The 26,407-nt window shown below is 48.2% G+C and overlaps 1 protein-coding gene and 1 pseudogene across 6 annotated transcripts in view; both read left to right on the forward strand.

The window, feature by feature from the left end:
• LOC120366114 (glyceraldehyde-3-phosphate dehydrogenase pseudogene) overlaps positions 1 to 26,407 on the forward strand; it is a 448,321-nt pseudogene that overhangs the window by 136,324 nt on the left and 285,590 nt on the right.
• SMPDL3B (sphingomyelin phosphodiesterase acid like 3B) overlaps positions 1 to 26,407 on the forward strand; it is a 47,713-nt gene that overhangs the window by 13,350 nt on the left and 7,956 nt on the right. Inside the window, exons 1-4 of one of the 6 annotated variants that reach the window (XM_074380360.1) lie at positions 1,061 to 5,438; positions 6,943 to 7,329; positions 18,844 to 19,057; positions 22,720 to 22,817. In XM_074380360.1, the coding sequence (XP_074236461.1) occupies positions 7,269 to 7,329; positions 18,844 to 19,057; positions 22,720 to 22,817 (373 nt within the window). In that variant the 5' untranslated portion in view covers positions 1,061 to 5,438; positions 6,943 to 7,268. Of the gene's footprint in view, positions 1 to 1,054; positions 7,330 to 18,843; positions 19,058 to 22,719; positions 22,818 to 26,407 lie in introns of those variants that run through there. The other 5 variants (XM_074380359.1, XM_003944587.4, XM_074380358.1 and 2 more) reach the window with 5 other exon arrangements.

Genomic DNA, 26,407 nt, shown 5'->3' on the forward strand with positions numbered 1-26,407 from the left:
CCGGGAGTTTGAGACCAGTCTGAACAACATTAGCTGGTTGTGGTGGTTTGTCCCAGCTACTTGAGAGGTTGAGATGGGGATATTGCTAGAGCCTAGGAGGTAGAAGTTGCAGTAGGGCCACTGTACTACAGCCTGGGCGGCAGAGTGAGACCGTGTCTACAAAAATAAATAAATAAATAAAAACCGTCTAAGTCCCTGCTTCAAGATATCCTGCCTTTTCAGGCCAAATCTATGTATACCTTCATGTATTGATTTATGTCTTTGCCTGTAACTCTTGCCTCCCTAATATGTATAAAACCAAACTGTAATTCAGCCTCCTGGGACCATTTACTCAAGGCTTCTTGGGTTTGTGTTTCCACCAGTGTGGTCACTCCTATTAACTCAGATAAGAAACCTCTTTAAAATATTTTACAGAGTTTAGTTTTTCTACTAACACGTACTACTGAGGTTACAGGACAAAAAGGTATACAACAAAAACATGAAGAATCCTTGCTTCTTGTCAGCTTCACGTAACACCCCTTTTTTTTCTTTTTTTTGAGACAGGATCTCACTCTGTTGCCAAGCCTGGAGTGCAGTGGTGATCTTGGCTCATTGCAGCCTCAGCCTCCTGGGCTGAAGTGATCCTCCCATCTCAGCTTCCCAAATAGCTGGAACTACAGGTACGTGCCCCCAGCCAGCTAATTTTTTTTTTTTTTTTTTTTTTTTTTTTTGAGACAGAGTTTTGCTCTTGTTACCCAGGCTGGAGTAGTGCAATGGCGCGATCTCGGCTGACTGCAACCTCCGCCTCCTGGGTTCAAGCAATTCTCCTGCCTCAGCCTCCCGAGTAGCTGGGACTACAGGCACGCGCCACCATGCCCAGCTAATTTTTGTATTTTTAGTAGAGATGGGGTTTCACCATGTTGACCAGGATGGTCTTGATCTCTTGACCTCGTGATCCACCCGCCTCGGCCTCCCAAAGTGCTGGGATTACAGGCTTGAGCCACCGTGCCTGGCTTTTTTTTTTTTTTTTTTTTTTTTTTTTTTTTTAGGAGATGGAGCCTCCTCATGTTGTTTAGCTTGTTTAGAATTCCTGGGCTCAGGCTGTCCTCCCGCCTTGGCCTCACAAAGGGCTGGGATTATAGGTGTGAGCCACTGTGCCTGGCCAACATGCTTTTCTCTTAGGAGTGGTGGAATTTCCTGGAAATTATAGTTGCCAAGAGTCAAACAAATGCTTTGGGCAATTTGAAGAGGGGCTGTTTTGTAGCTAGGAAGGCAAAGTCTGGACCACCTAGATTTCCCTCTTTAGTTGCCTCTGTCAGCAAACCCAGCACAGGCTCTCCCAGCTGGTCAGGCCAGGCCCAGGAAGAAGTACTGCCATTGAGTCGCTAGCTTCTGACAGAGGGCTGAATTGGGGCATAAGTCCCCACCCACACCTCTGCTTCCACTCTGAGTCCTGGCTATGCCTGTCTGGGCTCGGGGCATCTTTCCTTTAAAAAAAGATTATTTGTTCACTTATTTTTTGAGATGGAGTCTTGCTCTGTCGCCAAGCTGGAGTGCAGTGGCACAATCTCGGTTCACTGCAACCTTCGACTCCCTGGTTCAAGTGATTCTCCTGCCTCAGCCTCCCGTGTAGCTGGGATTACAGGCATGTGCCCCCACATCCAGCTAATTTTTGTATTTTTAGTAGAGACAGTGTTTCGCCATGTTGGTTAGGATGATCTGGATCTCCTGACCTTGTGATCCACCCACCTCAGCCTCCCAGTGTTCAGATTACAGGTGTGAGCCACTGTGCCTGGCCTATTTATTTATTTAATGAGATGGGGTCTTGCTGTGTTGCTTAGGTTGGTCTTGAACTCCTGGACTCCAGTAATTCTCCCACTTTGACCTCCCAAAGTGCTGGGATTACAGGCTTAAGCCACTGTGCTCTGCTGAGGGCATCTTTTTCTGATTCACACAAAGGCCTAAAAGAGTGGCCTTTTCTATATACATAAAGATATCATCTCAGTTACTGATGGTGGTGATGATAGGATCTTTAGGGGACACTGACCAAAAAGCTGAGTTTTGTGTTTTTTTTTTTTTGGTAGAGACGGGGTTTCACCATATTGGTCAGGTGAACTCCTGACCTCAGGTGATCCACCTGCCTTGGTCTCCCAAAGTGCTGGGATTACAAGCGTGAGCCACCTCACCCAGCCAAAGCTGAAGTACTTAAAAGAAGCCCCTGCAGGCCTGGTACGGTGACTGACGCGTGTGATTCCAGCACTTTGGGAGGGTGAGGCGGGTGGATCCCTTGAGCCAAAGAATTTGAGACCCACCTAGGCAACACAGCCAAACCCCCTTTCTGATAAAAATATAAACATTAGCCCGGTATGGTGGTGTGCACTTGTAGTCCCAGATACCTGAGAAGCTGAGGTGGGATGATTGCTTCAGTCTGGGAGTTCAGGGCTGCAATGAGCCACGATAGCGCCACTGCATTCTAGCCTGGGTAACAGAGTGAGACCCTGTCTCAAAAAAACAAAAAAAGCAGCAAAGAAGCCCTGCATATAGTCAAAAGCTGAGTAAGAAGACTCTAGCACCCCTCAGATGGGTTTAAGGGGAGCTCCTGTGCCCTCCCAGAACTCTCTCTCTTGTTCCAATTTCAAGTGTAGCCATTGCCAACTCCCTTCTCAGCCCTGGGGGAGCTGGCTGCCCCGGACTCCTGGCCTGCCCTCCTTCCCCATCAGTCCCATAGGTTACCTTCCACACATACCTCAACACATCCTAGATTATAAATCAAGCCGCAGGCTAGGGGCAAGAAAAGTCACACAGCTTTTATTTTCGTTCAGTCTATAGCAGTTGGTCTCTGAGCTTTCTTCCCTCTGGACTGGCAGAAGATTCAGTCTTAGTGGTTATTTTGATGCCCCTCATTTCCTTGGGGTGACCTAGGCCCTAAACAGAAATGGGGCTTTAGTCTTTAGTGGTTTGTGGACCTCATATTCACATTGGCTAATACTGCACAGTTCCGAGGGCAGGGACTTAGCTAGGCCAGGAGCCTTGCTGATTTATTTGTGTAATGCCCATCTTTTCTGCTGAATGTAAGCCCTGTGAGGGCAGAGGCTTTTCACTGTTCACCACTTTCTTTCTTTTTTTTTTAGATAGAGTCTTGCTCTTGTCACCCTGGCTGGAGTGTAATGGCGTGGTCTTGGCTCACTGCAACCTCTGCCTCCTGGGTTCAAGTGATTCTCCTGCCTCAGCCTCCCAAGGAGCTGGGATTACAGGCGCACTTCCCCATGCCCAGCTAATTTTTGTAATTTTAGTAGAGATGGTTTTACGCCATGTTGGCCAGGCTGGTCTCGAACTTCTGACCTCAGGTGATTCGCCCACCTCAGCCTCCCAAAGTGCTGGGATTACAGGTGTGAGCCACTGCGCCTGGCCTGTTCACCACTTTCAAGACATGATGTATTTCTTGAACGCAAGTAAATGTGCAAGGACTTCTTGTCTAAGGATCTGCTACCTTCCAGAGGCAACTTGGACTCTTTTTTTATTGCATTTTAGGTTTTGGGGTACATATGAAGAACATGCAAGATTGTTGCATAGGTACACACATGGCAGCGTGATTTGCTGCCTTCACCCCCTTCACCTATATCTGGCATTTCTCCCCATGCTGTCTCTCCCTAACTCCCCACCCCCTGCTGTCACTCCCTATTTCCCCCAACAGACCCCAGTGTGTGATGCTCCCCTCCCTGTGTCCATGTGTTCTCATTGTTCAACACTATGAGTGAGAACATGCGGTGTTTGATTTTCTGTTCTTGTGTCGGTTTGCTGAGAATGATGGTTTCCAGGTTCATCCATGTCCCTACAAAGGACACAAACTCATTGTTTTTGATGGCTGCATAATATTCCATGGCAACCTGGACTCTTTTTTTTTTTTTTGAGATGGAGTTTTGCTCTTGCTACCCAGGCTGGAGTGCAATGGCACGATCTCGGCTCACCGCAACCTCCGCCTCCTGGATTCAGGCAATTATCCTGCCTCAGCCTCCTGAGTAGCTGGGATTACAGGCACGCGCCACCATGCCCAGCTAATTTTTTGTATTTTTAGTAGAGACGGGGTTTCACCATGTTGACCAGGATGGTCTGGATCTCTTGACCTCGTGATCCACCCGCCTCGGCCTCCCAAAGTGCTGGGATTACAGGCTTGAGCCACCGCGCCCGGCGGCTACCTGGACTCTGAAGACCCAGCAACATCTCTCTGCTGCCCTGGCTATGCCAGTCTCCCCTCTCTTACCACTGTTCCCTCCCTCCTTTCATGACCCCATCTAGGAGATCAGAGGACACACCCCGGAGGTGGCTGTGTCCAAGAAGCTGTGACTTTCTGCCCTGCTACATCCTCCTCCAAGGGAAGAGAGCTTTGGTAGCTACTTAGAATGGAGTTTAAAATTACAGTTCTAACAGGAGCTACTCAACTAATTACCCATCTACAGTCTTTTCAGTTCCTCCCTACTACTAGTTACAAGTTCCTAAGCATCGCCCCTTACAGCTTTTCATCAAGACTTCTGCTATGGTTTGAATGTTGGTTCACTCTAAAACTCGTGTTATAATTGGTTACCATTATGGAGGTGTTGGGAGGTTGGACCTTTGGGAAGTGATTGGACCATCAGGGCTTCACTCTCATGAGTGGGATTAATGCTGTTATAAAAGGGCAAGTTTGGCCTTCTTTTGTCTTAGCCCTTTTGCCAAGACATGATGTCACATGAGGACTCAGCCTTTCTCCCTCCAGAGGATGCAGATTGCAAGGCACCATGTTGGAAAAAGTGAATGGCCTCACCAGACACCCAACCTGCTGGCGCCTTGATCTTATACTTTCCAGCCTGCAGAACTGTGAGCCAATATATATTTCTGTTTTTTTTTTTTTTAAATACTCAGTCTTAGGTATTCTGTAGTAGCATAAAATGGACTATGACAACGATCCTGCCTCAGCCTCCTTGCTGGTCTCCCTGAAAGTTCGTCTTCCACAGATGCAGTGCAATCTTTCTAAAATGCAAATTAGGTTATATCTCTGCCATAGCTCCCCATAGCTCTCAGCTCAAACAGCTGAGCACAGCCTGGCTCCTGCATGCTTCCCCAGCCTTAGCACCCAAGCCCAATGTCACCCAACTCAGCTCTCTGAGGTGTTTCAGCTCCTTCTGCCTAGGATACCCTCCTCCCTAACTTGCCCCTTTTCCTGCTAACTCCTACTTGTAAATTAAGGTTAAGCAGGTGAAAACCCTATCTTATGTGCTTTGCCATGCAAAGCAACAGGAAAGACCCAAGACCACCTGAGAAGTCTTCTTCCCAAAAAGTCAAACCTGAATGTCATCAAACCCTTGGCTGTAACTACCAGTTCACAGGAAATATGTCGGACAGAGGAATGTGTTAAATGGCACCACCAGGAAGGAATCAGCCAAATCCTTCAGAATGTGGGAATTCATAGGACAAAGAACAAGGTAAATAGAGGGCAGAAGAGCTACAAATTAAGGAAAACCGAAGAGACACATCTACCAAATGCAATGCGTGGACCTTGTTTAGACCCTGATTTGAAAGAACCCATTTAAAAAAAAAAGAGAGAGAGACATCAGGGAAATTTGAACATTGACCACATATCTGGTGGAAGTAAGGAATTACTGTTTTGTTTTTTTTTTTTTTTTTTTTTAGATCTGATGATGTGTTAGAAAAAGAGAATCTTTATCTTTTAGAGATATATACTATTTATGTTCAAAATGATATGGTCACTGGAATTTACTTTAACATAATACAGTGGGGGCCAGGTATTGTAGCTTAAGCCCAGTGCTTTGGGAGGCTGAGGTAGGAGGATCACTTGAGGCCAGGAGTTTGGGACCAGCCTGGGTAACATAGTGAGATGCTATTTCTAAAAAAAAAAAAAAAAAAAAATTAGCCAGGTGAGGTAGTGAGTGCCCCAGGAGGTTGAGGCTGTTGTGAACTATGATCTTGCCACTGCATTCTAGCCTGGGTGGCAGAGTGAGACACGTCCTCCAATCCCCCCTGTTTTGTTTTGTTTTGTTTTGTTTTTTTTGTTTTTTTTGAGACAGAGTCTTGCTCTGTCACTCAGGCTGGAGTGCAATGGTGCAATCTTGGCTCACTGCCACTTCTACCTCCCGGGCTCAAGGGATCCTCCTGCCTCAGCCTCCCAAGTAGCTGGACTATAGACACGTATTACCACACTTGGCTAATTTTATATTTTTTGTAGAGATGGGATTTCCCTATGTTGCTTAGGCTGGTCTTGAACTCCTGGGCTCAAGTGATCCTCCTGCCTTATTCTATCAAAGTGCTGGGATAACAGGCATGAGCTGCTGCACGCGGCCTGAGACCCTTTCTCTAAAAAAGTACATAAATAGGCCTGCTGTGGTGGCTCACACCTATAATTCCAGCACTTTGGGAGGCCAAGGAGGGCAGACCACGAGTTCAAGAGATCAAGACCATCCTGGCTAACATGGTGAAACCCCATTTCTACTAAAAATACAAAAATTAGCTGGGTGTCGTGGCATGCGCCTGTAGTCCCATTACTTGGGAGGCTGAAGCAGGAGAATCGCTTGCACCTGGGAGGTGGAGGTTGCAATGAGCTGAGCTCACGCCACTGTACTCCAGCCTGCCAACGGAGTGAGACTCTGTCTCAAAACAAACAAACAAAAAATATAAGTAAATGTTAAAATAATAAAAAATTTAAAAAGTTGTTTAAGATAATTAAATGGGAGTATAGATGAAGTAAGATTGGGCATAAATTCATAATTGCTGTAGCTTGAGGCAGGTACTTGGGGGTTCATTACACCATTCTCTCTCCTGTTTCAGTTTGACAGTTTTCATTATACAATGTTCTGATTTTCAGCCTTGAAGGAAAAAAAAAAAACAATGTTAAGAAAGGATTAAACCTGTTTCACTTCCTCCCAGAAGTCCTCTCACATTCCTCAGTCTGAGTGAGATCCCCCTTTCCAGGGCTGGCTGATTCACCTGGCTTGCTGACCTGTAATCCTGTGGTTTGCTCCTCCCTCTTGGGGGCAGGGGCTGCACTGGCAGGACAGGTGTGGCTTCCACTTAAGGGTCCAGACGCCTGCCTCCTTGGGCCAGCCCAGATCACAACCTGCTGGGCAAAGGAGGAAAAGCCAGAGGAGCCAGACGCCTTAGAGGACCTGGAACACTGGTAACAGGACAGGGTGTTCTGCTCAGGCACGTGGCCACAGACGACTACTTGGGAAGCTTGCGGTGTGAACAACAGACAGCTCCTGGAGAATCCCACGGCTCTGGTGAAGTGAGCCCCGAGGATGAGGCTGCTCGCTTGGCTGATTTTCCTGGCCTACTTCGGAGGTGCCAGGGCTGAACCAGGTACAGCACTCGGAATGTCTGCTTTGCCTTTGTTTTGTACTATGAACTGTGAGGCTGCTGGAAGCTGCTCGCCGCAAGCTTGGAGGTGCTTCTAAAGATAGCAAGGCAGGAGCTAGGGCAGGGAGACAGGGTGGGGAGAGCTAGTGGGCCTTGGCGGGTGCTATTTGAGGCTGAAGATTTTCAGTGGAGGCGATAGCTGGCCAGGGAGGGACACCAACTTTGCAAAGAGGTCTGGGTATTTTAGAGCCAGCTAATTATTAGAGGTAGGAGGTGGCAGGAAAGATTCGTAAACTCATTCAACAAATGAGGGCTTTCCTTGTACCATGCATTATTCTAGGAGCCAGGGATATATCAAAGAAGAAAACAAAGTCCTGGTCCTAATGAAGAATTCCTTTATCTGGGGGGAAAAAAAGCACATGAACAAATAAAATGCACAGCACTGGAGGAGATGATAAGTGTTATGGAGAAAATAGAGTAGAATAGGAAGTGCAAGGTGTGGGGAGGGGATACTTATAAGGCGGCCAGAGAAGAGCTGTCAAATCAGGTGACATTCAAGTGGAGCCCCCAGGCAGCGAGTCGGGGAGCCATGTGGGTGTCCAGAACGTTACAGGAAGAGAGGACAGTGCACGGGGCCTGAGGTGGACGCACAAGTGATGTGCATGAGGAACAGCAAGGAAGCCTGAGTAGCTGGAGCAGGGTTGGCAGGAGCGGGGGGATGAGGTTGGAGGGTGGGTAGGTCCCAGCCCATGGTTAGCCTTGAAGGCTCTCTTGAGAACTCAGACATTTTTCTTTCCATGTGGCTGTAGATAGGAAGGACTCAGGCTTTTGGTCAGGGTGAAATGGGATGTCATTGGAGGGTTCTAGGCACAGGCGTAATGTATTCTGGCTTCTTTACGTGTCAAAAGACCCTTGAGGCCAGACGCAGTGGCTCACATCTGTAGTCCCAGTACTCTGGGAGGCCAAGGAGGGTGGATTGCTCGAGTGCAGGAGTTTGAGACCAGCCTGGGCAACATAGCAAAACCGTGGCTCTACTAAAAATACCAAAAATTAGCTGGACGTGGTAGTGGGCACCTGTAGTCCCAGCTACTTGGGAGACTCAGCTAGGAGAATTACCTGAGCCTGGGAGGTTGAGGCTGCAGTGAGCTGTGATGGTGCCACTGCACCCCAGCCTGAGTGATAGGAGTGAGACCCTGTCTCAAAGAAAAAAAAAAGAAAGAAAATGAAAGAAAAATACCCTCTTTTAGAGCCCCTTTGAAGTAGGTGCTAATATCATTATACCCATTTTGCAGATGAGGCAAATGAGTCTCAGGGGGAACACTGCACTTGCTGAAGATCTCCCAGTGAGGAAGTGGTAGGACAAAGCCTGTGCCTGGCTGTACTATGCTTCATGTCCTCTTGGGATGGTGGGGTTTAGAAGTACTATTTTTTTCTCTTTTCTCCAAACTTGCTAGAATATATACTTCTGTAATTTTAAAACAAAAGTAAATTTAAAAGGAATTCCTCAGCACCTGTAAGGTTTTCCGACTCCACATATCTTCCTGAAGCATAGGTGGGTTCCGAGACAGGGGATCCGACAGATCATCCCTGCTACTGCTGGGTTTCTGCCTCCACTTTTCTTAGCCAGGAGCTTGGGTGGGCGCCAACTTGCTGTCTCCTTCTCCTCCCACACATATCCTTTGCAATATTTCACTCCTTTCTCAGCTTCTTTTTTTTTTTTTTTTTTTTTTGAGACGGAGTTTCGCTCTTGTTACCCAGGCTGGAGTGCAATGGCACGATCTCGGCTCACCGCAACCTCCGCCTCCTGGGTTCAGGCAATTCTCCTGCCTCAGCCTCCTGACTAGCTGGGATTACAGGTAAGCGCCACCATGCCCAGCTACTTTTTTGTGTTTTTAGTAGAGACGGGGTTTCACCATGTTGACCAGGATGGTCTCGATCTCTCGACCTCGTGATCCACCCGCCTCGGCCTCCCAAAGTGCTGGGATTACAGGCTTGAGCCACCGCGCCCGGCCTTCCTTTCTCAGCTTCTAACTGCAGAGAAGCAGACAGGTTCTTCCCCTGTGGGTTAGCTTGGTAGGAAAACATACCCAGGAAGGCCAGCCCAGGGCTAAGGGAGCAGGACCAGGGTGTAATGGGCGGAATGGTAACACCTACCTCTGGAGCTGTGGAGGTGTTGTGAGCAGAGGGTAATCCCTGTAGGGGATCAGTAAATGTTGGTTTTAACAAATGAACTCCATGGGTTTTGGAGGGCCTCTGTTTACAGAGGACGAATTACAATTGTGTTTTGGGGCTAATGCTGAGCCTCAGTAGCAAAGGACTGAAATAGGGACTGAAATCATTGTGTGGTGTGGGTTATAAACAATAACAGACAAAAAAGCCACTGAATCACAGGAGTCAGAACTGGGAGGGCCTTCAGAGAACCTCTGTTCAGTACTTTCATCTTATACTTGAGGAAACAGAGGCCTGAGGGGCAGTGCAACCCAGGGACTGAGTCCTAAGGCTCCCTTGTTCACCCCACAACCAGGTGTTCTGTGTAAGAGAATGATTTCACCCACACAAGTGAGGCAGGAGGTGGGACTGGACTCCAGAGCTGGGGCTTTGACACCGGACCAGATTGAGGACTAGCTAAAACAGGGCCTGGGCAAAAGCAGTTTTCATTCAAACACACCCAACAGTGTGCCATGTCAATTTACCTTTGCCATGGCAACACCCAGGAGTTATTGCCCCTTTCCATGGCAGTGATCCAATGATTTAAAATTTACTACCCTTCCCTAGAAATTTCTGCATAAACTGCCCCTTAATCTTCAGGCAGTTACAAGTGGGTATAAATGTGACTGCCAAACTGCCCTGAGCTGCTACTCTCTGCTTATGGGGTAGCCCTGCTCTGCAGGAGCAGTCGTGGAGCTGTAACATCACACTTCAACAAAGCTGTTTCCTTCAACCTCAAGCTTGCCCTTGAATTCTTTCCTGGGCAAAGCCAAGAACCCTCATGGGCTAAGCTCCACTTTGGGGCTCACCTGCTCTGCATCACAACCATCCCTTTGCTGGGTGCATTCTAATCATCATTTTATAGATGAGGAAACTGAGACTCAGCTCCAAAAATCCCTTGCTCAAGTTGCCCCTGCCTGTATGGAAGAGCCAGGATTCAAAATCAGGCATCCCTGATTGCAAGTTTCATGTATGTCCTTACAGAAATAACCTACTGCCTGAAGCCAGAAAACTTGGGTCCTACCTGTGGTCCTGGCTTTGAATACCTGTGTGACCTGCAGCCTTTATTTTACTATTTATAAGATAGAGATGATAGCAGAGGAGAGATTAAATGTGATGGCTAAGTGAGATCATACAAGTACATTGTGAAGTACTGTAAAAATTTAAGGAGCCATACACATAGATGGTCCCTGACTTACGATGGTTCTACGTTATGATGGTACAACAGCCTTAGACATTGATTAGAAACCACATTTCAAGTCATACAACCATTCTGTTTTTCATGTTCAATTCAGTATTTAATACATTGCAAGAGAGAGTCAACTTATAAAATAGGTCTCCGTCAGATGATTTTGCCTAACTGAAGGATAATGTAAGTGTTCTGAGCGCCTTTAAAGTTGACTGGGCTAGCTATGATGCTCTTTAGTAGGTTAGATGTGTTGAATGCATATTTGCTCTATGATATTTTCAGTTTTCCAGGACATAGCCCCATCATAAGTCAAGGAACACCTGTATATATCTCCAAGGTCATGCTGGTAGGTGGTGGCAGAGTAAAGTACACTGTGATCATTTCCATTCTGATGTGCTCAGAAACCTCAGTCTGCCACTCACTCACTCAGTTTCCTCATCTGTAAAATGAGTACATCTTAGGATGCATCTCATAATGTTGTTGTGAGGCTGCATGAATAGAGTGTGTGGTGCAGTGTCTAGCATTCAGGAAGTGCTAAATGAATGGCAGGTGCCTTCCTGCCCTCCTGTCCCCAACCATAAAGGAACTCACCTTCTGGCTATTTTAAGAACTTAGGTTTTATAAATGACTATGGGAGTTCTCTCCACCCCCATCACAAATCACACTAAAAGCATCTCATATCATGTATGATTTTAATTTATTTTATTTTATTTTTCTTTTTTGGAGACAGGGTCTCTATCTGTTGCCTAGGCTGGAGTGTGGTGCTGCAATCATACCTCAAGGTAACCTCAAACTCCTGGACTTAAGAGATCCTCCTGAGGCCAGGTGTGGTGGCTCACACCTGTAATCCCAGCACTTTGGGAGGCTGAGGCAGGCGGATCACCTGAGGTCAGAAGTTCAAGACCAGCCTGGCCAACATGGTGAAACCCCATCTCTAAAAAAAAATAAAAATAATAAAAAGAGAGATCCTCCTGCCTCAGCCTCCTGAGTATAGAGAAATTAAATTTCTTTTTAACAAGTAGCTGGGTGTGGCAGTATATACCTGTAGTCCTAGCACTTTGGGAGGCTGAGGCAGGTGGATGACTTGAGCTCAGGAGTTTGAGATCAGCCTGGGTAACATGGCAAACACCATCTCTACAAAAAAATAATACAAAAAAATCTGCCAGGCATGGTGGCACATGCCTGTAGTCCCAGCTACTTGGGGGACTGAAGCAAGAGAATCAGTTGAGCTTATGAGATTGAGGCTGCAGTGAGCCAGGATCACACTACTGCAGCACTCCAGCCTGTTTTTTTTTTTTTTTTTTTTTTTTTGGTAGAGACACAGTCTTGAACCCCTGGCCTCAGTTGAGCCTCCCAGTTTGGCTTCCCAAAGACTAGGATTACCAGTGTGAGCCAATGCACGTGGCCCATAAAATTTTTAATATTGCTTTTGAAATGAATTGTTGAGGCTAGGCATAGTGGCTCATGCCAGTAATCCCAGCACTTTGAGAGGCCAAAGCAGGTGGATCATGAGGTCAGGAGTTCAAGACCAGACTGGCCAACATGGTGAAACCCTGTCTCTTAAAAAAAAAAAAAAAAAGGCCGGGCGCGGTGGCTCAAGCTTGTAATCCCAGCACTTTGGGAGGCCGGGCGGGTGGATCACGAGGTCGAGAGATCGAGACCATCCTGGTCAACATGGTGAAACCCCGTCTCTACTAAAAATACAAAAAACTAGCTGGGCGTGGTGGCGCGTGCCTGTAATCCCAGCTACTTAGGAGGCTGAGGCAGGAGAATTGCCTGAGCCCAGGAGGCGGAGGTTGCAGTGAGCCGAGACCGCGCCATTGCACTCCAGCCTGGGTAACAAGAGCGAAACTCCGTCTCAAAAAAAAAAAAAAAAAAAAAAAAAGAAAGAAAATGAATTGTTGATTTTGATGAACTACTTGATTTTGGTAGTTTTCATTTTTCCTGCACTTTTGGAGCCAATGCATTTTTTTCCAAGTCTGACATTTCTGTGGGCCTTGCAGAGCTATGAGGCCTTGGGCCCTATGTCTGTCATCCCTAGTGGGCACGAAGTAACCCACTTTGGTGAAGGAGGAGGTGGGCCAGGACACCTTTTTGGCTGCCCAGGGATGCACTGCGCCCATTGGTCCTCCTCTCAGAGATGGTCATCTGGGGCAGACAGGCTCTATCTTCACCTTGTTTCTCTTCAAATGTCCTGCCTGGCCCTGCACTTTACCTGTGGACAACAGCCAAGGACATGCTGGGGCTGGCTGGGTGAGACGTGGCCACTCCCTACCTTGTCCAGTCTCTTGGTGAGAGGGGGCCTTATAGGATCCCCCCAGAGTACCCACTGCTTCCCACTTTCCATGTTCTGTTCATCATCTCACATTTTTCATTTTAATCCTCACGTGGGCCCCAAGGTGAAGGGGGCACTGTGATCTCAATTTTACAGAGGAAACAGACCCAGGAAAGGTTCCACTGTTGACACAGCTATGGGGTGGTGCAGCAGGATTCCCTCCCAGGTCTGTGCCCTCAGCTACCCACTGTACTCAATACCAAATTTATTTGTCTCCTCAGTAATGAATGAGTAATAATGATAGCTGAGATTGGTATACCTTTCTATAAAACTCAAGTTATACAATGAATACTGTCTTGCTGTAAAAGGCCCAAGCAGTGCGAATGTAGAAAGACTCTTAACTTTAACAAGATCCCCAGCGAAGCATCTGGACTGTAACGCTTCAGAGTTCTGGTCTAAACGGTGAAGCATTAAAGTGCCTAGGCCCCCACACCTCCCCAGTCGCACTCCTGGCTCCAGGGGTAATTGCAGGTAATGGTGTGGTGTGCTGGGATCATCCTCTATAAGTCTTTTCTCCCTTGCTGTCTTATTGGATGCTCACAGAGAGGCAGGCCAGATGTTAGCACCCTCTGGCTCAGTGAAGCCTGGCGGCCTGCCGAAAGGCTCTCAGCAAACACATGGAAGAAGAGCCTGGATTAGAAATCGGATCTCCTGGCCGGGCGTGGTGGCTCACGCTTGTAATCCCAGCACTTTGGGAGGCCGAGGTGGGCAGATCACGAGGTCAAGAGATCGAGACCATCCTGGCCAACATGGTGAAACCCTGTCTCTACTAAAAATACAAAAATTAGCCAGGCATGGTGGCAGGTGCCTGTGGTCCCAGCTACTCAGGAGGCTGAGGTGGAAGAATCGCTTGAACCCAGGAGGCAGAGGTTGCAGTGAGCCAAGATTGTTCCACTGCACTCCAGCCTGGTGACAGAGCAAGACTCTGTCTCAAAAAAAAAAAAAAAGAAAAAGAAAAAAAGAAATTGGCCGGGCGCAGTGGCTCAAGCCTGTAATCCCAGCACTTTGGGAGGCCGAGGCGGGTGGATCATGAGGTCGAGAGTTCGAGACCATCCTGGTCGACATGGTGAAACCCCGTCTCTACTCAAAATACAAAAAATCAGCTGGGCATGGTGGCGTGTGCCTGTAATCCCAGCTACTCAGGATGAGGCAGGAGAATTGCCTGAATCCAGGAGGCGGAGGTTGCGGTGAGCCGAGATCGCGCCATTGCACTCCGGCCTGGGTAACAAGAGCAAAACTCCGTCTCAAAAAAAAAAAAAAAAAAGAAAGAAATTGGATCTCCTACCTTCCCATTCATGGTCCTGACATGCTAATTAGAGCTTAATTATTTTGATGTAGGGCCTGGACTCTTACTGTCAGATCAATTCCATAGAAGCTGGTAGTTCCCATATTCTTATGGAAATTCTTATGTGTTTATTATTACAGCTACCTTCTGGAAGGTTCCAAGTCAACAGGCAGGACAACATTGTTGCTCAGCTTTGGGGTCAGAGAGGTCTGGGTTTGAGCCTTAGTTTGCTCATCTGTACAGTGAGGGCATAAGAATCCTCATCTCACAGACTGGCTGCCAGGATGAAGTGAGATCAGGCCCAGGCACCTAGCTAACATTCTTTGAGTGCTTACGATTTTAACTGGCCTCCCCACAGCCTTCTTCATTCACTGAATGTGCCTTTGCACATCTTCCACATCCCAGGCACCCTTCTAGCACTGAGGACATGGAGATAAACAAGACGGGCTTGGTGCTTTCATGGAACTGACATTGTAGACAGGGAAGAGGAACAATAAGCAAGTCAACAAGATAAGTTCACATGTGAGAGGGCTCTGAGGAAAAGGAAGCTGCGGGCGGCAATAGCTAGTGACCAGACAGGCAGGGGAGGTGGCATTTGGGATGAGGTGGGCAGGGGAGCCTTCTGAGGAGGTGACCTTGGGGTGGAGGCCAAAATGAGGAGGAGGCAGCTGCGTGATGACATGGGAAGATTGGAAGAGGCCATGGTGTAGTCAGGGAAGAGGCCCTGTGAGGAGAAGCAGCGTGGCTGAGGGTGGTGAGTCAGGCTGAGCTGACAAGGTCACTGGGATCTGCAACCCCACAATGAGGAGGTTGGACCCCAAGGAGGTAGCAGTCCACCCTGACCTCTGGCTCTCTCCATCATTCCCTCCACTAGCCTGGCCTCTCCTGGAGTCAGGTCTTTGAGACACACACATGAGCACACACGCACATACCCACAGACACACACACACACATGCACACACACCCTTCAGTAGGATGTGCCAGGCCAGGCGCGGTGGCTCATGTCTGTAATCCCAGCACTTTGGGAGGCCGAGGGGGGGGTGGATCACTTGAGGCCAGGAGTTCGAGACCAGCTTGGCCAACATGGTGAAACCCCCGTCTCTTAAAAAAAAAAAAAAAAAGCCGGGCGCGGTGGCTCAAGCCAGTAATCCCAGCACTTTGGGAGGCTGAGGCGGGTGGATCACGAGGTCGAGAGATCGAGACCAGCCTGGACAACATGGTGAAACCCCGTCTCTACTCAAAATACAAAAAATTAGCTGGGCATGGTGGTGCGTGCCTGTAATCCCAGCTACTCAGGAGGCTGAGGCAGGAGAATTGCCTGAACCCAGGAGGCGGAGGTTGCGGTGAGCCGAGATCGCGCCATTGCACTCCAGCCTGGGTAACAAGAGCGAAACTCCATCTAAAAAAAAAAAAAAAAAAAAAAAAGGATGTACCAGAAAGGCTGGAAAGGAGTTTCAGTTCTTCTCACTGGCTAGAAAATGACAACTGACACTTGAGATGAGGAGTTTCTGGAGTGAAGAAATGTTCCTGGGTACTTTGAGGGCTGACATCAAAGGGACAGTGTTTGTAGTTAACTGAGAAACAGCCAGCTTGAGGCAGGGGAATAGCCTCTTTCTCTGCAGAGGAATTGTGAGGACCATGTGCCTGAGAGAGGGGCAAAGGGCCTCCCACTGCATCCATCCTGGCCAGCCTGGACCTAGGCTTGGAAGCAGGTGAGAGCCATTCACCGTCTCAGCTCAGGGACTTGGGACGCCCACCAACTAACTGGTATAAGGCAGTTCATTCCTTTACTCTGGCTTGGGATTTTGTCACTGTAGGAATTATGTCCTTTTTTTTTCTTTGAGAGAGAATCTTGCTGTGTCACCCAGGCTGGAGTGCAGTGGCACAATCTCAGCTGATTACAACCTCCACCTCCTGGGTTCAAGCGATTCTCCTACCTCAGTCTCCCTAGTAGCTGGGATTACAGGAGTGCACCATGGTGCCCAGCTACTTTTTGTATTTTTAGTAGAGACAGGGTTTTACCATATTGGCCAGTCTGGTCTTGAAGTCCTGGCCTCAGGTGATCTGCCCACCTTGGCCTCCCAAAGTGCTGGGATTACAGGTGTGAGCCACTGTGCCGGGCTGAATTTTATTTTTCGTAGAGATGAAGTCTTGCTTTGTTGCCCTCACTAGTCTTCAACTCCTGGCCTCAAGCAATCTTCTGGCTTCAGCCTCCCAATGTGCTGAGATTACAGGCGTGTGCAACTGTGCCTGGCAGGAGTATATGAGTGATCACAATATGTGTGGAAAGGTTAAGTTTTCCCCATTATAAACAAAGACTCAGTTTGGATAAAAAAAATGTGGGAATACACTGTCAACAAAAAGACCCATCTAAAATAGAAAGGCACTGGTTTTACCCCTTTTGCAATCACATCTTCCTCGGAGGGATTGGAACCTGGAGACCCTCATAATTTTCCATGTGATCTTAGGCATGTTGAACTCCAGATCTTAGTTTCATTATCTGTAAAGTGGGGATAATATTCCCAATGCTGTGTGGAGAACACTATAACAATGCATGTGGGAAAGATAATGATTTGCTTAATCAGTTGCGTACACTTCAGAATGAACATGTTTCAGATCCTTTCCTGAGACTCGGTTTAGATCAGGAGAGGTGGGGAAAAGCTCAAGAACATCTGGAAGGGAAAGTTAAGGAGTGAGGGTCAGGAGCCAGCCTTTATCTGCAGGCCATCCACTGAATGTCCTGTGGCCTGGATGGGGCCCTGGCTATCTAACCCTGAGATCAAAAGAAGTCCAGTCTCCCAGGCCCAGACACAGCTACCTGGGGCCAGTGATGTTGACTTGTGGCTCTAAGTGACACAAGAAATAGAGGAGGAAGTGATTGCAATAGCAGAGGGTGAGGAAATCCTGGGCCTCACTTTTGTCTTAGCAAAAAATGGAATGAACAGAGGCCAGACCTGCTCAACTCTCCTTCAGTAAGCAGTCATTGAAACAACTTGTGCCGGCTGGGCTTGGTGGCTCACACCTGTAATCCCAGCATTCTGGGAGCCTGATGCAGGCAGATCACCTGAGGTCTGGAGTTCGAGACCAGCCTAGCTAACGTGGTGAAACCCTGTTTCTACTAAGAATAAAAAATAAAAATAAATTAGCTGGGCACGGTGATGCATGCCTGTAATCCCAGCTACTCAGGAAGCTAAGGTGGGGGGATCGCTTGAACCCGGGAGGCGGAGATTGCAGTGAGCTGAGATTGTGCCACTGCATTTCAGCTTGGACAACAGAGCAAAACTCCGTTTCAAAAAGAAAAAAAAAGAAACTACTTGTGCCGAGCCCTGTGTGGGGTTCACATGAGAAATGAGAAGTCTACTCCATCCGACCTATTTCTTTGGATTCCTTTCTCTTTATTACACCGTGAAACTTTTTGTCACTTCAGCATCCTTTGGTTGGAAGCTGAGTCCAGGTTTCGGTCAATCACTTCAGCAAGCAGGACCACTCCCAGCTATTTGAGCCACACCCCGAATCCAGAATCACCAGCAAGTCTATGTACCGGAGAAGTTTAGCCTGATCTGAAGTGGTGTTCCTTCTTCTCTGGTCTAGTGCTCTTACACTAACTTCCACATGTAGCCTCAGGTTTTTGCTGTTTTTTTGTTTTGTTTTGGAGACAGGGTCTTGCTCTGTTACCCAGGCTGGAATGCAGTGGCATGATCAAGGCTCACTGCAGCCTCCACCTCCTGGGCTCAAGTGATCCTCCCACCTTAGCCTCCTGAGTAGCTGGGACAACAGGTGAATGACCCCACACACGGCTAATTTTCTAAATTTTTTGTAGAGATGAGGTCTCCCTGTGTAGTCCAGGCTGGTCTTGAACTCCTGGCCTCAAGGAATCCTCTTACCTTGGCCTCCCAGAGTGCTGGGATGACAGGCATGAACCACTGCACCAAGGCCTTGCTGATACTGCTTAGCAAGGTTTTCCAGTTCATTTGGTATGTAAGCCTTCCCTATCCAGGTCAGACTTTTTAAAAATTTATTTTATTTTATTTTATAAGAAATTCCAGGGCAGGTCAGATTTTCATATGTAACTGTATTTCCCTGCAGCATGAGAGAATCTGGCTCTAATGAATGGGCTTAGACAAGTAACATAGCTCAGGTCACACAGCTCCTAAGTGGCTCAGAGCCTGAGCACTTAACCCATACCCTTTCCTGCCTTTGCTTTAAAACAAGCCCCCTGCTTAGAACACCTGAGCCCTAATGCTGTGGCTGCGCATCCAATGTGGGGAGGACAGAGCCTTGCCAAAGGTCAGGGGTCAGGGATGGAGCTGAGCCTGTTCTCTGCTCTGCTTAATGTGTCCCTGGGCAGAGCCAGGCCTGTGGGCCCTTCTCTGATCCTGGGTGTTCAGAGGAGGCTTCCATTTGCCTGTATAATGCCCCTGCCCAGGGTTCCCCAGGACTTCCTTGCTTCCAGGCTGAGAGACAGACCAGCTTTGAAGGAGGATGTCTTTTCCCCTGCAGGGAAGTTCTGGCACATCGCTGACCTGCACCTTGACCCTGACTACAAGGTATCCAAAGACCCCTTCCAGGTGTGCCCATCAGCCGGATCCCAGCCAGTGCCCAGTGCAGGCCCCTGGGGTGACTACCTCTGCGATTCTCCCTGGGCCCTCATCAACTCCTCCATCTATGCCATGAAGGAGATCGACCCGGAGCCAGACTTCATTCTCTGGACTGGGTGAGTGCAGTCGAGGCAGCTGCTACCCTTTGCCGGGCACCTGCTGTGTGCCACATGCCAGCCTGGCCTTTTGCCCACATTATCTCCTTTAATCCTCACATCAGTCTTACATGAGGCTGAGGAACCTGAAGCTCAGAAGAGTTTCCTAACTTGCCCAGGGATTCCAGCTGAGTCCAGCTGATTCCAAAGTCTGTGTCCTCAACCTCTGTGTCTTCTGGCTATGGCAGAACACAGCTCTCACTCAGGCTTTGGACATGGTCCTGGCATGTCTGGGCACCTGGTGAGTGCCTGGGTTTTAAGCTATGGGTGGACACTGGAGCCATTCCCCATGGGGCTTAGGGACTCTCAAGTCTGAGAGGTCCAAGTGCAGGAAGGGAAGAAAGTATGAGGGCTAAAGGTGGCTCAGCCTTGGGTCCCAGTGTCCTGGCTGGCTGCTGGCTACCCCTGGGCTACCCAGTGGCCCCAGAACATTCTTACTGGTCAGAGCTCTGCTCTACACAGGAACAGCTTGAGGGCCAATCACACTCAGCTGCAGAGACCCAGTTTCTGCTTACTGTCCAAGAATGTTGCTCTAATTCCTTCAAATTTCCTTGGAACTTGCCTCCTTATCACTCAAGATTCCCCCATTCTAGCTGGGCATGGTGGCTCATGCCTGTAATTCCAGCACTTTGGGAGGCCAAGGCAGGAGGATCACCTGAGGTAAGGAGTTCAAAACCAGCCTGGCCAACATGGTGACACCCTGTTTCTACTAACAAGACAAAAATTAGTCTGGCTTGGTAGTGCACACCTGCGTTCCCAGGTACTCAGGAGGCTGAGGCGGAAGAATCACTTGAATTCGGGAGGCAGAGGTTGCAGTGAGCTGAGATCATGGCACTACACTCCAGTCTGAGTGACACAGCGACTCTGTGTCAAAAAAACAAACAAACAAACAAAAAAAAAAAAAACCTATTCCCTCACTTGCTTCCTCACTTGGAGGGCAAGTCATTTGCTCAGTTGTGAGGTAGACACTAGGGATCTGAGATGATGGACACCCACACTTGGCTCCAAGGAACTCATGGTCTTGTGGGTGATGCAGACAAACCTATTGACCCAGCAAGGAGAGAGGGTCACCTGGGGGGATGTGCGAGCTTCACAGGCACATGATCCCATCTGGCAGGATTAGGGGAAGGACATCCTGCAGGAAGTGGTGGAGCAAGCGAGCTCTTAAGGCTGGAAGCAATTCTGACTTTGCACTCCCTCTGCCAGCCTCAATGGACACTTCTATAAAGCAGGGTGAAACCCATGATGTCCTCAGCTATGATGTGGTTTGTGGGTGTGACCAGGAAGGACCCTCAGATGAACCTGCCAGGCTGGACACACAAGACATGTGACATTGTCTCAGAAGGGGGCCTGGACAGCCCTGGCTTCCTTTGGCTCAGGAATCAGTCTAAGAAGAGAGTGAGCATTGGTCTGTGACCTTGTGCCTGCTCCCTCAAGGGGCCTCACTGGGAGAACTTCTGATTTCTCTGAGAAGGGGGAGCATGGGTAACATTCTGACAGATGGGATTCCTCGGGAAATTCATGGTGCTTTAACAGATGCACATGTTTTTCCTGGGAAATCTCTGAGACCTTGAAGAGTTACATAGCATAGGATGAGAAGATCTCTAGGACCCTTTACAATTATTCAATTATAATCAAATTTGACTTCTAAGAGAGCTGCAGTCCCTTGGAGGATGGTCATTAGAAATTAGGTGTATTTTTTTATCAGATTGAATTAGATCTTCCAATCTAGAAATAAAAAATAAGAAATTTTGTCCTTCTGTCTTTGAGTTTCTGGCCTGTCCCCAGGGAGTTTTCAGGGCAAAACAGGCCCTCTCGCTGCCCTAATGTGGGTCCCAGAGACACAGTGGGCCAGGCTGACTGGGTTCAAATCATGACCCCTCTACTTTCTAGTGGTATACACTTAGGCACAATTTTTTTCTCCCCTGTCTCTGGTGCTTGATTCAGGATAGGCACAATTCTTTTTTTTTTTTTTTTTTTTTGAGACGGAGTTTTCGCTCTTGTTACCCAGGCTGGAGTGCAATGGCGCGATCTCGGCTCACCGCAACCTCCGCCTCCTGGGTTCAGGCAATTCTCCTGCCTCAGCCTCCTGAGTAGCTGGGATTACAGGCATGTGCCACCATGCCCAGCTAATTTTTTGTATTTTTAGTAGAGACGGGGTTTCACCATGTTGACCAGGATGGTCTCGATCTCTCGACCTCGTGATCCACCCACCTCAGCCTCCCAAAGTGCTGAGATTACAAGCTTGAGCCACCGCGCCCGGCAGGCACAATTCTTAATCTTTTCTGTGTCTTGGTTTTTTTATCTGTCTAATGGGCCTAATCTAACAATAGAACTTACACTGCAGGGTTATAATGGGGACAAATTAGTGGCTACAGCAACAACACACAGAAAGTGCCTGGCAGAAAGTCAGCCGGTGTGAGCTCCTAGCAGCAGCACTAATACTATGATGCTAGTTAGCTTCCCTGGGTGAGTTCCGGGGCAGCAGAGGCCTCAGGATTTCGATTGTCTCCCCATCCCTACACCCCATCTGCCACCATTCTCCTCCTCTTGCCGAGCATGTCTAAAGTAGACCCAAGAATTGAGATTCATGGCATGGGGGGCACAGTAGTCCTGGGGCAGATTCTGTACCTGTCCTGGAAAAGATCTGAACCCTACACTCTGAAGCTAGCTTAAAGTTCCCTTGAACTCTTAGGGAAAGGAACAGAATTCAGAGATGGCTTCTCAACTGTGAGCTCCCTTGGGGTTTGCAGATGGGACTGGCACTCCAGAGCTTCCCTCTCTAAATAATAATATTCATTATAACCTAGCAGCTACTCTTACTGCACTATATTATGTATATAATTTTCCACCTTGGGCTGGGTGTAGTGGCTCATGCCTGTAATCCAAGCACTTTGGAGGCCAAGGTGGGCGGATCACCTGAGGTTGGGAGTTCAAGACCAGCCTGACCAACATGGTGAAACCCCGTCTTTAAAAAATTTTAAAAATTGGCCGGGCGCGGTGGCTCAAGCCTGTAATCCCAGCACTTTGGGAGGCCGAGGCGGGCGGATCACGAGGTCAAGAGATCGAGACCATCCTGGTCAACATGGTGAAACCCCGTCTCTACTAAAAATACTAAAAATTAGCTGGGCATGGTGGCACGTGCCTGTAATCCCAGCTACTCAGGAGGCTGAGGCAGGAGAATTGCCTGAACCCAGGAGGCGGAGGTTGCGGTGAGCCGAGATCGCGCCATTGCACTCCAGCCTGGGTAACGAGAGCGAAACTCCGTCTCAAAAAAAAAAAAAAAAAAAAAAAAAAATTAAAAATTAAAAAAAATTTCCCCCCTTGATGGATACCTCACAAACACCCTGTAAGAACTGTATTATCCCAACATTACAGATGAGTTTATAATAGAGCCTCAGAGAGGTTAAACAACCAGTCAAGGGACCCATAGCAGGAAAATGGCAAAGCCCAGGTCTCAGCTCTGTCCCATGTGACTCCACTCTAGCCTGGCCATTCCCCCACAAGGGGGACATCTGAGGCCCAGGGCCACAGGTTTTCCTCTCACTGCAGAACTGTCCTTTCCTTTTCTTCTGCCCCTTCCTGAGTTACCTGCCCCAAATTGGCTTGGTGGTGTTTTGCAGCGATGACACACCTCACGTGCCCGACGAGAAACTGGGAGAGGCAACTGTACTAGAAATTGTGGAACGCCTGACCAAGCTCATCAGAGAGGTCTTTCCAGGTAAGACTGTGCCATCGGTCCCTCCACAGTGTTCTCTGAACCCCAGGTGGGACAACAGCAGCAGCGAGTGTCCCAGCTGCCCTTCATCCATGGACAGCGATGACTGTTGGCCAGGTCTTCACAGTGACCATTTCACACCTTCCAAACAGGCCCAAAGGCAACCTGCAAGCCCACAGGCCTGTGTATACACACAGAATCTTATGAAAGAAAATCCCTGTCATTTCACTGCCTTCTGCTTCTGCCTGTTTATCACCAGCCTCATGAACCATTCTCCAGGTGTCTAGAGTTGCACACAGGGGTCACCCCTGTGTAAGTCTCACACACCGCCCTTGTATCCTGCTCTGGCTCTGGAGTTGGCATCCATCGCCCTCAAACTGTCCTGGCTGCCAGGACCTCCGGGAAATGGTAATTTCCAGCCAAGGTGCTGTTTCTGGTTGCTTCCAAGGCCTTCAGAGCCTGGCAAAGCAGGCAGCAGGGACTGGGGGTGAGTGAGGCAGCAGCCCTACAGGGTCTATGGGATCTGCATGCCTCAATCTAATGGTCCTTGCAAATGTTTTTTTTTTTTTGAGACAGAGTTTCCCTCTTGTTACCCAGGCTGGAGTGCAATGGCACGATCTCGGCTCACCACAACCTCCGTCTCCTGGGTTCAGGCAATTCTCCTGCCTCAGCCTCCTGAGTGGCTGGGATTACAGGCACACGCCACCATGCCCAGCTAATTTTTTTTTTAGTATTTTTAGTAGAGACGGGGTTTCACTATGTTGACCAGGACGGTCTCGATTTCTCAACCTCGTGATCCACCCGCCTCGGCCTCCCAAAGTGCTGGGATTACAGGCTTGAGCCACCGCGCCCGGCCCAGCCCTTGCAAATGTTTTACAGCGGGCTGCACCAAAACAACATCCTGGAGGCTAAATCAGGCTGCCAGGCTGCCAACTGGGCACCTGAGAAAGCAGCCCAGGCCCCCTACACACACACCCACCTCCTTTGGGTTCTGGGACAGCTGCTCCCTCTAAAGATCTTCATCATGCATCCCCAGGACACAGCTATGGAGTAATAATCAAAATAAATAATGGCAGCAGCAGCAGTCACTCTGTATCAAGTGCAAAAGGTCAGGCTGGCTCTAATAATTTTCTTTTCTTTTTTTTTTTTTTAAAGACAGGGTTTCACTATGTTGGTCAGGCTGGTCTTGAACTCCTGACCTCAGGTGATCCACCCACCTTGGCCTCCAAAGTGCTTGGATTACAGGCATGAGCCACCATGCCCGGCCAAGAGTTTTCAAACCTTAGCTCCTTCACTGTCACTATTAATCCTTGGGGGAAGCACTGTGACCTCAATTTTTCTGATTAGGCAAGTGAGCCTTGGGGCTAAGTGAACTAGTGAAGGTCACATTTACTTAAGGGACCCAAATCCTGGTATGAGCACTGTCTTTACTGTCTGTTCCCACCGCTTCCTTCCCTCAACACAAGTCAATCGAGGCAAAGAGATGCCTGGATGCTTCTAGTTTATCTACCCCAACCCAACCCAACTCAGTCTGCTTGGTTTCCTTCGTCTTCCAGCAGGGGTCACTAGTTAGGGTCAAGCCAAGACATTCCCCACCGCCAACAGCAGGCACTATTATTCTCAATGTATAGAAAAGGAACCTGTGGCTCTGAGCTAGTCAGTTCCTAGGGAAGGACTCAGACTCAGATCCAACTGGAAGTACCTCTCCTTTGCTTCACATGGGGTTTCTGGAACACAAGTCAAATAATGGATAAGAAAATGCTTTATTAACTATGTGTTGTTTTTTGAGACAAGGTCTTGCTGTCACCCATGCTGGAGTGCGGTGGCATGATAAGACTCACTGCTGCCTCCACCTCCCATACTCAAGCGATCCTTCCATCTCACCCTCCTAAGCAGTTGGGATTACAGGCACACGCCACGGCACTCTGCTAATTATTTTTATTTTCATTTTTTTTTTAAGACTGAGTCTTGCTCTGTCACCCAGGCTAAAGTGCAGTGGTGTGATCTCAGCTCACCGCAACCTCCAACCCCATGGGTTCAAGCGATTCTCCTGCCTCGGCCTCCCGAGTAGCTGGACCTGCCACCATGGCCAGCTAATTTTTGTATTTGTAGTAGAGACAGTGTTTCACTCTCTTGGCCATGCTGCCCTAAAAGTCCTGACCTCAAGTGATCTGCCCGCCTCTGCCTCCCAAAATGCTGGGATTACAGGCGTGAGCCACTGTGCCCAGCTTATTTTTGTTTTTTTTTGTTTTTTTTTGTTTTTTTTTTTTGTAGAGATGGGGGTCTTCCTGTGTTGCCTAGGCTGGTCTTGAAAACTAGGCTCAGGTAATTCACCTCAGCCTCTCAAAGTGTAGGGATTACAGGCATGAGCCACCATGCCTGGCCTATTGCCTATGATTTAACACGCAAATGTAAATGACAAGACTTTGTATTTTCTACCACACTTACACATTTATGGAATTTCCTAATATCCGAGATGCCATTGGCTGAAAGATGCATTGTTATGTATAACTAAGAAAAAACAGCTACCAATTATAATCTGACACAGCGCTTTCTCATGGCCACACCTCACTTTTAGAGATGGTAATACGAGAACAAATTGGAAGAGATGAAATGCAGGTATTATCTAGTTGAGAATTGCAAAAACAGAAGTCAAAGAGAACACTCCCATTTTATAGATAATTAAACTGAAATACAGAGGCCTGAGAAGTGGCCTGAGTACGTTGAGCCTTGTGTGAGTGGCCTGAGTAAGTTGAGCCAAGTGGTTGAGTAAGTGGCCTGAGAAGAGGAAGGGACTGAAACTCGAGATTCGGGGTTCCACATCATATGTTCTTCCTGCCGTGTTCGACTTTACCCACCAGAGTTGGCTGTGAACACCGGTCCTCACCTCGCCAGCACAGCCAAGTGGTTGACAACACAGGCATGCAAGACAAACAAATCCAGGGCCCTGGGCCAGCTGCAGTGACTCATGCCTGTAAACCCAGCACTTTGAGAGGATAAGGCTGGAGGACTGCTTGAGGTCAGGAATTTGAGACTGGCCTGGACAAAACAGCAAGACCCTGCCTCTACAAAAAATAAAAAAAATAGCCAGTGTGGTGGTGTATGTCTGTAGTTTTAGCTACTTGGGAGGCTGCCCACTTGGGAGGCAGGAGGATCACTTGAGCCCAGGAGTGTGAGGTTACAGTGAGCTATGATCATACCACTGTACTGCAGCCTGGGCAACAGAGCAAGACACTGTCATGCAGGGCCCAATTCTAGCTCTGCTATGGTTTAGCTGGGTAATTTCATAAAGACTCAGTCTTCTCCTTGTGAAAATGGAAAATAATGGTACCTGTCCATAGGGTTGTTATGAGGATTGAATAAGGTAATTCATTCACTCATTTAGTCAATCAACAAATAGTTATTGAGCATCTACTATGGGTGAGACACCATTCCAGGAGTAGAATACATGGCAATGAACAAGATACAAGGTCATACCCTCATGGAGCTTATGTTTGCAAGGTGCTGGGCACACAGAATTAAAAACACAGGAGCGAGTCCTTCCCTTCTCACTTGCCCTTGGGATTCAGGGATTTGTGTTTTTTGTTTGTTTG

This window comes from Saimiri boliviensis, chromosome 11 (assembly GCF_048565385.1).
Source record: "Saimiri boliviensis isolate mSaiBol1 chromosome 11, mSaiBol1.pri, whole genome shotgun sequence".
Taxonomy (NCBI): Eukaryota; Metazoa; Chordata; class Mammalia; order Primates; family Cebidae; genus Saimiri; species Saimiri boliviensis.